Source organism: Alosa sapidissima, chromosome 21 (assembly GCF_018492685.1).
Source record: "Alosa sapidissima isolate fAloSap1 chromosome 21, fAloSap1.pri, whole genome shotgun sequence".
Classification (NCBI taxonomy): Eukaryota; Metazoa; Chordata; class Actinopteri; order Clupeiformes; family Clupeidae; genus Alosa; species Alosa sapidissima.
Window position 1 is genome coordinate 10464589 of NC_055977.1, and position 13350 is coordinate 10477938.

At 42.8% G+C, this 13350-nt stretch overlaps 1 protein-coding gene across 3 annotated transcripts in view; it reads right to left on the reverse strand.

The window, feature by feature from the left end:
• The window catches only part of fam91a1 (family with sequence similarity 91 member A1), a 29362-nt gene extending 17990 nt beyond the window's left edge, over nt 1-11372 (reverse strand). For all 3 annotated transcript variants that reach the window (XM_042077139.1, XM_042077138.1, XM_042077140.1), the window contains exons 1-10: nt 11109-11372; nt 10392-10476; nt 10093-10244; nt 7466-7523; nt 5529-5596; nt 5178-5291; nt 3685-3775; nt 2509-2571; nt 1754-1860; nt 1594-1632 (exon numbers count right to left, since the gene is read on the reverse strand). In XM_042077139.1, the coding sequence (XP_041933073.1) occupies nt 1594-1632; nt 1754-1860; nt 2509-2571; nt 3685-3775; nt 5178-5291; nt 5529-5596; nt 7466-7523; nt 10093-10244; nt 10392-10476; nt 11109-11180 (849 nt within the window). In that variant the 5' untranslated portion in view covers nt 11181-11372. The remainder of the gene's footprint in view (nt 1-1593; nt 1633-1753; nt 1861-2508; nt 2572-3684; nt 3776-5177; nt 5292-5528; nt 5597-7465; nt 7524-10092; nt 10245-10391; nt 10477-11108) is intronic.
• Between the last annotated feature and the right edge of the window lie 1978 nt (nt 11373-13350).

The following is a 13350-nucleotide window of genomic DNA, read 5'->3' on the forward strand; positions in this document are numbered from 1 at the left end:
AGGAAACCTCTCTGGCGGGTTTTTGGATCAAAACCAAAGCAGAATATCCTGATATCCTGACGTTGAAAGCGTTGCTACCATTTCCCACCACGTATCTATGCGAGGCCGGGTTTTCTGCAATGACTGCAACTAAGACCAAATTGCGCAATCGACTGGACATTTCAAACACACTGAGGGTGTCACTGTCTTCCATCACCCCCAGATGGAACCTTCTTGTTGCAGGGAAACAAGCACAGGGCTTCCACTGATTATATTAGTTCCCATGTTTTGTTCCCATATTTTGTTAAGCATGTTCACACTTGATAGATGTAGCTTCAAGTTGTTCAATTTTCATAGTTCATATTGTTCAATTTTCACTTTTTCAAGTTCACGTCTTTCACATTTTTAAGAGTTCGTTACCTTCACTGTTCATACATAACTGGAGCTAGTTCTTTTCAAGTAATGCATGCACAACACATATGGAACATGGAACCCCCCCTCCCCCGGTCCGTGAAATAAAAATGGGAATCAAACCGGTCCATGGTACATAAAAGGTTGGGGACCCCTGAGCTAGACCATAAAGCCACTATCATGAGGCACCAGGGAGGAGGATCCTCAATCTTCAGTCAAACAGAGGAGAACCCAGAGAAACTAGGACAGCTCAAATGGAATTCAGGCAACATTCAAAATCAGACACATGCTCTCAGCTAGGGGGCTCACCACAGGAAGAGCTGACCTGAGTGTGCACAAGCGAGAGAGAGAGAGAGAGAGAGAGAGAGAGTGTGTGTGTGTGTGTGTGTGTGTGTGTGTGTGTGTGTGTGTGTGTGTGTGTGTGTGTGTGTGTTGAAGAGCTGACCTGAGTGTGCACAAGCAAGAGAGAGAGAGTGTGTGTGTGTGTGTGTGTGTGTTGTGTTGTTGCATGTTCAAGTCAATATCAATGCATGAGAGAATGATGTTTGTGGGCAATGTATGCATATATGTAGGCTTGTGTTACAGTGTTGTTTTGTGGAAGTGTCTCTGTTCTGCAGTACGCAAGAGTAGGGTTAACCAAAATTATATTACCTTCTCTGACTCATTCGGTTTAAAAAATAAAGAATTAAAAAAATGCACTGCATGTACTAATGGAATTAGTACATGCCTGTAATTGAATACTGCACTCTGCCAATTTCAAAGCAATGAGCATCAAGAGAGGCCCAAAATAAATTCTCCGCAAACATGAGTACATTTGGGAACTTTCAATTAAATGTACAATGACACACTAATTCTCAGGCTTTTTTGGCAAGTCTATGGTTAACAGGACTGGAGAGAGGTTGTATTGTGTTGTCGGGTGTGCGTGCGGATGGCATATAAGCGGCCCTCTTTTCAGAGCGGGAGCATACACACTCAACCACCATTCAGCGCAAAAAGCCATCAGCGCGTCCAGGGATTTGGGAAAATTGCCTCTCCATTTGGCTGTCTGTGGCCCGACAGCACACTCCGCAGTCGGGAGTCAGAGGCTTTTCAGGGGCCTGAGCAAAAACCATAATTTCTCGCCTGACAGCTACTTAGATACAGGGGGGGACGGGGGGGGACGGGGGGGACGGGGGGGGTACTTTTGCTCATTTCAAAACTTACCTTCACAAGGCCCAAGTCAATCTCAAGAACATTGGCAAGCTGAAATGGGAAGCAGAGAATACAATTTTTTTTTAAACAAATTGATAGATTATAAATTATTATTCAGTCTGCTTTGCTGTAACACTATATATACTCAAAAATGTTGCGTATTGAAGCTCACCTCGGAGACGTTGGTCTGCTCATCGATGGACACAAAGATTTTGTAGAGAAGAGTCTCAAAATAATCTCCCTGCACCCGGTTCATCACAAACCCTTCGAGTGGGGGCACTACAAAAATGGATCAGAGCCATGATTGAGAGAGGAAGGAAAGAGGATGGAGTGCAGAAGACACAGTGGAAGAAAAAGAGAAAGAGAGAAAGAGAGAAAGAGAGCAGATGGAGAGAGCGAAGAGAAGTCCGAGCTGAATGGGAGTCATAAACGTGGAGAATAATCACTTGCAAAAACAGCCTTGTTGTAATGACAGCCCTCTCACAATGTTTTCTCTGCTGCCCCATAAATGGATTTGCGATCATCCCATTATCCCCTTCAGATCAGCACACTCCACAGAGGCCCCATTACGCCACCCAGCCTCCCCAACGCTGCTCCACGCTGCCCCCCCCCCCACAACACCGCACCCCCACCGCACCCCCACCGCACCCACAGACACCACACAGCCCCCCCCCCCCCCCCCCACAACACCGCACCCCCACCGCACCCACAGACACCACACAGCCCTGCAGTTGGTAAACAGAGGCAAAATAACCGGGTGTTTGTGAGGAGGGTAGAAAATGGCCCAGGATAGAGAGATGGAGAGATGGAGAGAGAGAGAGAGGGAGAGAGAGAGAGAGAGAGAGAGAGAGAGAGAGAGAGAGAGAGAGAGGGATAAGAGAAATAGGCACAAACAAAGATGAGAGGGGGTAAAATGGCACACTGCACCTGATATACAGCTGTCATCTGATATGGGCACATCCAGGTAGATGTAGCCACGGTTGTACAGGCCTACAACACGGACAAGAGGACATGGAGACATGAGATTTAAAACATTTTTTACAAAAATCTCACTTGACATACTGTTTTGGTGGTAGAACATATGTGAGACTAAAACAAGTGACTAAAACATATTGAAGCAGCACTAACGAAGATTTGCTCTCGGGGTCCCTCCACAGTTGAGAAACGCAATAATAAACAAATTAAATATGCGTCTTTTGCAACAAAGTATGAACATAACTCAGATATAATATAGAGGCAATGCACCGACAGCAGTCTGTAGAAAGAGATCTCAGAATTCCTGTATTTCGATTTCAGATGTGGGGGCAGTGTTCCAACCTGACTCTCGCCAGATGAATTTCGTTCCGCCTAGCTCCACTCATCCATCTGGGATCGATCCATTGGAGTGGTGCTTCAGAAGGCTGGGCCTTATTAAAAAATCCTTGCATAAGATTGGATAAGCCACTTGTCCGTCATCTATTGACGTGCAACTTCAACCACTCACATCGAAGCCAACCTGTGACGCTGAGAACAGTCTCACAGTCGCTTCTACGCTACGTCACATCTATGAAACTCCCGCCCTGCGTCCTGATTGGCTCTACCATACAATCTCGTGCCGAAATCACTCTCAACGGAACCGATCCCAGATGGATGTGAGTGGAGCTAGGCGGAACGAGTCAGGTTAGCAGTGTTCCTCCCCCAACACAGAAAGTTGCTAGGTCGGTAATCGCCTATAGAGGGCCGCTCAGGCCAGAAGTGCCATTGGTCATGTTATGAGGTTATGTGCCATCAAAATGATTTTGGAAACGTTATGTTAAGGTAAAAAAAAACTCTTAAGGGTGCCTTTAAATAACTTCATCTACTGTATCTAATCTATTTTCACCTCAGCTATCGAAATCTTTCTGACAGGCCTGTAACTGAGTTTCTTAAGGCTGACTCCAGATCATACAACAAGCTGCCTCAGAACTCCTGAGGTGAACTGAGGCTAGAGCATTTCAGAGGTCTAATCCGAACTCTCCCCTGGACTGCTGCAAACAGAGGCCATCAGAGCCTCTCCTACGCTGCTTGTGCTTTCAGTCAGGGAGCTGCCAGGTGGTCCTTCAAGGGCAGACAGAGAACACTTACTCAGAACGACATTGTACTCCATCGAGCCAGCAAGCTGGGGACCCGAATCAATCATCTTATCTATGGCCTTCTTCTCAGCCGTCGAGCAGATCTGCAATCAAACACACATTGCACAGATGCCTTCAATCTCAAAAACAACACAGAATATATGAGCTAGATCAATCACCCGCCCCGGAAAATGAACAGAAAATGACCAGCAATTTTTACTCGGTCACATAGCAAAGAAAGTTTTATTTTTTTTAAATCCATCCACTGCTTTTATTTCCCTTTACTTCTTTATTTATTATGCGAACAGCATCCAAGTCCAGGGATAAGACACCACACTAACCTCAACACTGGCCTGCCCCTCTAGTGACAGATAGAGCCCTTTAAAAGCATCTCTAAAAGGCCATGTACTCTCAGAGATAATGGTCTTTGACCGTTCTTAGCTAATTTCCCATCACTTTTAGTCCTACAAAGATGATCCTCAATAGATTTCAGCAGGGTAGAGGGTAGATTCTCATCACTAATAGTCTTCATTGGGAATTGAACCCAATGATTGCGGCTATTACAGTTATTGCTCTATTATGAACAAAAGGAATGTCAATCAAGTACCAAACCTGTCTCGTACGGTTGCCATTATCTCTGCAAGGTTATATCACCTCAACGGGCATCATGTCATAAAGTAACAAAAGTGGAAATTACTTATATCATAAGGTAACAAGAGTGGAAATATCTCCATTAAACGATACTACTGTATAACAATGTTGGAGCCACAACAATTTTGAGAAAAAATACTCAAATACTCAATACATATGTAAATAATATGATGAAAACATTGTTTTCTTCAAAGTGTCCACAATGGAAAGCTTGGTCAACATGCATTTGATTTAATCAAATAACATTTTTGTTTTGTTCATTTAACTTCCACTTCCAAACAGTTCCACTTTCAAACATATTCAAATGAAAGGTGAGGAACATCATACCGGCTCTAGTAATACAAAAAGTTTGCAATGAAAAGGTTTCATTTTAAAATTAAATGTTGCTTTTAGGTTTCACAATTCACATTAACATCACTTTGCAGAATGAGAAAATTATAAGCAACAAGAAAACCCTGAAGAAAAAAGTAAACCAATATTCAGAATCACAAAATGTACAAACAAAAACCTCCCAATGTTCAAGAAAACCCCAGCTGTGGGGGGCGCTGTGGCGCAGCAGGCTACAGCGCCCGTACCATATACGGGTCTGAGTGCCCATGGGGACCCGGGGTCGAGACCGACCTGCGTTAATTTCCCGATCCCACCCCATCTCTCTCCCCCACTTGCTTCCTGTCTCACTCTCCACTGTCCACTGTCCTGTCCAAATAAAGGCAAAAAAGCCCCAAAAATATACTTTAAAATTTTTTTTAAAAAAAGCTCCAGCTGCTCCAGCTTCCGCACTCTGTGAACAAGTTGATTCACATTACACTAGTGCCAAGCTCTGTGAGCTATAACAGGGACTCCAGGTGCTCGTACCCTGATATCGTCCTCGGTGATGTAGCCAGTCTGCACCACCCACCACGGCTCCACCGTAATCTCCACGGGTTTGGCAGGCAGGAGGTCACGCGCCGTTTTCCTGCGGAAGAATTTCTGCACGGGAGAGACAAACACTGTTTTGGATGAAGGGGGGGAAAGCAAGGCACCCTCAAAACACATGCTTACAAACACAAAGCCTTTTCACTTGATATGTTCTTGGCAAGAGATCAGACACAATACTCAAAATGTCTTCAGAGACTCTGGCTAGCATGTTGCTATAGTAACTGTCGATGCTGATTTGGCAATAGCATGGGGAAAACTTTGGTTTTTAATAATAAACGCTTTCCTTACTTTGGAGGACCTGCACTGGTTCATCAGGTCGATATACTGGTTCCTACCAATTCCCATGAGCCTAAGACCTGCAAAAGAAAAAGTAACGAATGAAATTAAGAAATAACATCAGTGTTTCAATGGCCATGAGTTAAAAGCTGAGATAGAAAGGATTGCCTTCAAATATTGGGTGAAAAACAAAACTTAATAGATCCCATTTTCAAGCTAAACTGTTAATATAATTATGGCAAAAACACCCCAAAAATCCTGAATATTTATATTTCCTTTTCAGACATAAGTATTTTAAGTATATTAAGTTTAACAGGTTTTCAATTAACATACAGTTGTTTTATGCAGGAACAAAGTCCTACTGCCAATTGCACATTAGCATGTGCACACACACACACACACACACACACACACACACACACACATTTATAAATTCTCTTGGTATTGTTTTACAATTCATAAGAATGGCTGCCATGTGTGACAGCTCTAACCTTGGTTACAAGAATAAGACGTGTGTGTGTGTGTGTGTGTGTGTGTGTGTGTGTGTTGAGGGGGGCATCTTCTCAAATACACGCGCTCTGTCTCTCAAACACACATTCACACCGTTTTCTCTGCCTTGATGAAACACAAATGGACCAGTACACACCCTAGTGTGTGTGGGTGTTGACCTCTAGGCTTTGTGCCAGGGAAGTCATGGTGCTAAACCCACTGGGCTTACAGCAGAGAGATCCCCACCTTTCATAGAGAGATCAGAAATGATGACCATGCGCGCATACACACGATCACAAACAGACACAGCATAAAACACACACTAGCTTACGCATTCATGCATGCATACACCCACACTTACACCCCACAAAAAAGGGAAACAAAAGCTATCTTTCACATTCACGCATGACCTACCTTCACACATAGAGACAGAGACACACAGAGAGAGAGAGAGAGAGAGAGAGAGAGAGAGAGAGAGAGAGAGAGCAGGGGACATAGAATGCTAGACACCTTCAGCCCTCGTACCTCCCACGCCCACTGGCCTGAATGCCCTCAGTGCCCTGACCACAGCAGGGTATTCTGGCACTAGTGGACTAACATATGGCCCTGAGCTCCTGAAAGGGCTTGGTCTTTCCATAAGATCTGCCCTCACACCAGGAACAGATCCATAAACTTCTCTAAACCTTCACATCACCTTACTCCCATGTCATTTAAACACACATATCACATATAGAGGGAGTGATGTTATCAATGCCATCAGCATGACTAAAACTTATCAACAGCATGTCCATAGCTGAGCCCTTCTAATATTCATTACAGAACAACGACCTTGGGATGTGTCTTGTGTCCAGTTATCTGAACACAGCTTTTCACAAAAAGTACCGGTAATTTGAGAAAAGCACACACGCACGCACTACGCACGCACGCACTTCACACACACACACACACACACAAAATGATTCATGCTCTGCTACCGTTCATTCATTTAAAATCTAACAAAATTGAATTTGAGAGTGACACAACAAAAATCCCCCACCACTCTTCTATAGATAGACTACTCAAATAATCCCTCTGGTGCAATGAAACAATTTGCAACATCCATGAAAAATAGTAATAGTGTGTGTGTGTACTATCACTGTGTGTGTATACTGTGTGTGTGTGTGTGTGTGTGTGTGTATACTGTGTGTGTGTGTGTATATACTGTGTGTGTGTGTGTGTGTGTGTGTATATACTGTGTGTGTGTGTGTGTATATACTGTGTGTGTGTGTGTGTGTGTATATATACTGTGTGTGTGTGTGTGTATATACTGTGTGTGTATGTGTGTGTATACTGTGTGTGTGTGTGTGTGTGTGTGTGTGTGTGTACACTATCATACGGGCACTGAGAATAAGAGTGAACTGTGTGAATTGGAATGTCTGTACAAGCTGATGCGAAACTAAAGCTTAAGTGTGCTGACTTACAGTCGGCTGCAGTGAAGTTGGGCAGGGAGTCGTAACTCTTCTCACAGTTCATGATATCCTGGAGAGGGTTGCAAAAACAGCACATTCAAACACCTTTGCCGGTTGAGCACAGACACTACATAAATCTACCGCCATGCCTTTGGAGGGAGACAGAGGGGAATGGGCATTTGTATCTCACATGCAAATCCATCTTGGCACTCAAACGGAGAGACCTTTTCTTTAGTACCACCACAAGAGCCTCCAAAAGAGCCAAAGGGACATTTTCATTAAAAGCCTTCAGTACAGAGGACACTGCACTTTAAAGCCCTTTACAATACAACATCTTTATATTCTTCCGCCATCCACAAACTACAAGGAGAAGAGTGCTACACATAATATAATCAAAAAGAACATAGCCTATGTGTAATGTGCACTAAATTTAAAGAAAAACAAAATCATGTTGTTACAAAACAAAACAAAAATTATATTTTATTATATATGCTTATTTAAGTGTCTATTGACATTTCATATATAATACTTTTGACTAACATAGCTGGACCATATTTTGCCTCATAAAATATTTTTAAACCATATTTGCTGTGATGAAACACAAATTATTTTGTAATCATGTAATAATAACAATAATCATGTGATGTCTTTTAGTAAATTTGCACATTGCGAATGTACGGTAGGTACAAGACTTAGGTACAAGACTTATTTTGGAACCTCCCAAGTCAAACTGTGTTCCTTCAAAATGCAACAGTACACGTTCTAGCAAATCAGTGTCAGAGACAGTAACAAGGACATATTCTTCAAGGTGCAACACTAGATCACATGTCCGGAGTCCAAAGTCTGGCCCCAGAATAACAGCAGCATTTTGGCAGAGCAAAACCAACACACTGGGAACCTTTATCTCTGATCAGCCTTTTCAAATAACCAAAGGAGAACAAATATACCAGCCCTTAGACACCCAATATAAACCAACCAAACAGGTATGACTCATGACCCATGACCTGACCAGACCGAAAAAGGTGTTTCATACATCAAAGTATTTCCAGCATCCACTGGATCAGACAAAGTTAGCTAGGAACAAGTACGGCAAGTTGTGTGCATACTAACAGTTAATAACTAACTAAAAGTCTCTTTTCAAAATGGCCTAGGTGACCCTATTTTGATGTTGCAAAACGTTGGCAACCCCAATCCTTCAGAGCATGTTGTGAGAGAGAGCGCATGTCTGCTGTAACATCCAGTCGAGGGCGGTACTTTAATTTTCCCCAAATGTCCTAGCGAGCTTATTTATATATTCGGCTAACTTTACGTGCCTGGTTGTTTTGCTACTTTGTTTGGACGTTGATCAAGCATCACAACGATTGACGTCCATCAAAGATCTCATACAGGCTGTTTAAGTTTATTTTTATGTAGCTAGATTGTAATGCAAGATCCGATTTGTTACTTAAAGCTGCAGTTGGCAAGTCTGACAGTTTGAGGGGACCTAGCCAAAATGTTGAATGTTTACAACTCTCATGCCCCTCCCACACTACCACAGAGCACCCTCTCATTAAGTTTGTGCTCGTCAGTGCGCACCAGACTACCCTGGAAATCCAGGTCTCATGAGAGCACAATGGAATTGTCTCTGCGAGACACTCTGGCAATGAGCAATGATGCACGTTACTTTTACCCCGATATCCCGGGGAACCAGCTAAACTGATGAAGACAGCGCTGCAACGTTGGAGGACAGAACACATTAGTCGTAGTGTTATCCGATTGTGTCGAAGTCCGAAATCATTCAGAGTAAACATGGTCTAGTGTTATCCAATTGCGTGCAGTGAGATTTTTAAATGCATGCTTGTTGCAGCCCCTCGAGTTGGGCCATTACATTGTTCGTGGCCAGACCCTTAATCTTTCTAGATTACCAGGGTCTGGATTTTCCAGGCTAGCACCAGACTTTAATTGACAGTCAGATCTCACACAGCCCTGCTCTGATTGGACCAGAAGAACCGGGAGCTGTGGATTTTTGCAAAACAGATAACAGGCTCTAAGTGGAGGTAGAAGTGCGTTTTTTTTTTCCTAAAACCGGCTGATTTATTTTGTTCTGTTGGAGCATAGTGTTGTTTTCAGTGAATATGATAAAAAAAAAATCTTGCCAACTGCAGCTTTAACTTGGATATCATGTTTTTTTTTTTCATTTAATGTCTGTATATTTTTTATGTCATGTACTGGTCATGGATAAAGACACCCACTACTAAAGATACCCACTACCTCAGCCGACCCCATTTGAATTTCAGGCAACCCCATATGGGGTCCCGACCCCAAGGTTGGGAAACGATGGGTGATGCCAAAATATTTTTTAATTTGTCCAGAAAACATTTGCATTGTATAATGTTTAATATAATTATATAATAGGTGGTAGTGTAGTGGTTAAGGAGCTGGGCTAGTGTGCCGTAGCCTGAAAGTTGTTGGTTCAATTCCCGGCTTCCACCGTTGTGCCCTTGAGCAAGGCACTTAACCCCAAGTTGCTCCGAGGACAATGTGATCCCTTGTAATATAGCTGACATATGTAAGTCACTTTGGTCAAGAAGTGTCTGCTAAATGTAATGTAAAACAAAACTAAAAAATAAATAACTTGACAGCGTGGAGAAGTGTGGTACCTCCATGATGCCGATATAGTAGGAGAAGGGCGTGACCCTCAGGCCCTTCACCATGATGTCAGACAGGTGGTAAGGGTACAGCATCAGGTGATCACGACTGTACTTCAGCAGCTCTTCATAATACTTCCGTTCATCCTTTTTCACATGCCGCACTGAAATTGTACGAGAGCGGGTGTTCAGATTATTCATGCCATTCAACATTTTGCATTCCACAATGTGCATCTAGACCTATGCGAAAAACATATTACGGTTACAGTGCACAAGTAAACTGTGTACACCTGGGTAAGCGACATTCTCACCTAGGTTATTGCGGAATCGTAACTGGTTACGGATGCTGTACAGAAGTACATGTTTCTCGTATTCCCTCTGGGAATTTCCAAGGCTCTGTAAAATCAGAAGACAATAACATTCAGTTATTTTCCAAGGATTCATTCAAGATCATGAAAAGATTAGTTGTAAAGCACTTTTATGTGCCGCTGTCAAAAAACAAAATCTCTACTGTACCAATACAGGTAACTTGGCTTAATGTTGAGTATTTCACTGAGGGTGAGGGCTACGGTGGCAAATTTAGCTAGCTACTGAGCCTCACAATCGGATTTGACGTGGTGGGATTTCATCGGCCGTCAGCAATTGCACATTTCCTGAAAAAAAGTCGATTTCTGTTTTTTCTTCTGAAAGACGCAGGACTGCAACTTGCAGTTATGGTGTATGTATGTTAGCTACCTAGCTTGCTACTCAATGTAACCTGCCTTTATTAGCTATTTATTTAACCGGCTAACCAAGTGGCTAGCCGATAAAAAATAAAGGGCCATTGCAAAGGAATTCTAGTATGCGTTTTTCTGCCTTGGCTTTAGGATGAATGAATCATGCGAAATGCTGATGCGGTTGGTGAAATCACCTCAGCCGCACAGCTGCACTGTCAAGCAAATGTTAACATAAATGCTTGGGAGAGGGGGCTTTGACAGATGCTCTTTACCCGTAACGTTACCAATACGACATTTATGAACGGACTGTACCTGTTTGACATTTGCTGGTAGCTTGTTCCACGGATAATTTTGTCTGATGTGAAATTCCACGTCTGTATTCATTGCTAATCTGGATCCACGGTTATGTAAATGGATTCAACGGGCTTTTGGGTAAGTCCAAGGTGACTATACCCCCCGATAATTAAAATAAGGTTTGAGAGCAATTTAAAAGTTCGAATTCGCCTCTATCCGAATATTATTTACCCCTTTCCTATAAATGTCCACTTCCTTGTTGTATTTTCGAGCGACCGTTCGTCACGCTCTCGGCAATGTTCGTCACTTCCGTTCTAGGCGTGACTGACCACTCTTGACTGACAGGTCCCCAGTGGGTTAGGAGGTAAGAATATGATTAGCTGTGATGGTAGCCTTTAAAGGCATTTTACTACATGTGTGGGCCACTAATAGGCTACAGTAACAATGCAGCGTCGATTATTTAGAGATAGGAAGTTGTTAGGCAACAGTGCTATGCGAAATGATAATGTTCTCAAAATTGAGTTAGGTTACATGTCTCTTTGTTGAAAAAGTTTTATGCCCAGAGTTACAGAAGCCTAGGCTAGACCCTTACAATTAGCTTATTTCTGAAGTTATCACTGAACATCTATGTCAAGACTATACTGATGCCATTTTCTTTAGCTATCACCCCTTAATTAAATTCCTTTGCTTTTTTTATCATGAGTAGGCCTAAATAGTGCTGATACTATGTTGACAGACATAGACTTTATGAAGATGTAGTGACACAAAATTTATGTAGCGTTTATATTTGCCATGAAATTCTTGGAGGGGAAAGATGAGGGTCAAGTTCAGCATAAAGATAACAGTGCATGCCACTGCTGCGGGTGGCCAATACGTATAGTGTTGGGTTGCAGTCCCCATGTCAGAGGTCCTTTTGCCAAGCCAATAACTGGTTAGCTGACATCACATCCCTATGCTGCAGTGATATTCAATCTGTACAGATGCATATCTTCTTTCCTTTCCTCCTGCGTCAAAGCAAACATGACAGTAATTCGTCTTCACTTTCAGTGCCTCGGGACAACACAAAATATCCCAGCTGGTCTTCTAAGGGACTGAGGATGGGAGTGCAGTTTACACCAGTGTTTTTCAACCACTGTGCCGGGGCACACTAGTGTGCCGTGAGAGATCATCAGGTGTGCCGCAGAAAATTACCCAAATGTCACTCACTGGTCCAGAAAACCAACTGTTGCATCAAAGAATTTATAACCACATGCTCTCATTGATTGTATGATTGCACTATTTGTGGTATGCAGGCATTGTACAACAGGGGCCCCATATCCAGTATTCAACGAATCATTACATATCCAGTTCATAACAACAATTAAATTAGATATAGTCACCTACAAATGAAACAGAGGGCGCTTGTTTTATTGAGCAGGTCTTGCATAGAAGCCATAATAAGGCCATATCTGTGTATTATTTGACATTTTAGGCTATGGTATGTTTATTTTTTCTTCACACAGGATGTTAGTGTGCCGTGGGACATTTTAAGTGTCAAAAGTGTGCCGTGGCACAAAAAAGGTTGAAAAACACTGGTTTACACAACTGAGCTGTTTTATTTTTGTCAACACCTGATTCTGAATGAGAATACAACAGATATTTTATTCATAGGCTGCATAATTCGGCTATTTCCCCAAGTAACGGTTGTAACCTGCAGGGACAGCCTTGCCTAATTTCACCTCAAGTTTGTCGAGGGTCATTATCTGCTTTAGCACAGTTTTGGATGGGGACTGAGATTTCCCAATAAATGTTTGTTTTGGAAAAAAAGTTTCATACCGAAGCACACACCAACCTTAAGTGGTGCTAATAATTATTGATCAGAACTAATCTCATGGCAGGCCGGGTCCTTATCTACAGTAGCCTACTCCATGATGACTGTGGCTAGAAATGATTTTCTTTCACTTCATCTCAAAGATTTCTCTTGGGTAGGAAAGCAAGCGTCAGCCGTTAACCCAGCCTGCTCCAATAGAACATTAGGAAAAAGACCAGAGCTTAGTTTTTAATTTTTTTACAGATCAGGGTACCAGTAATCTCTCAACTCAACAATGGTGCTGAAGCAAAGAGGGAGGATAGGGCAGGTGCACAATAGCTACCCAAAAGGGAAGGGGGTGTGTCCTCTTTCCGCCCCTCCTGTAGGCAAAACAAGGTAACCAGGCCTTGGGGTTCAGCTGTCCACCCGACTCAGCCAACCCTTCAGCACTGGGCTATATTTACCCTTCTT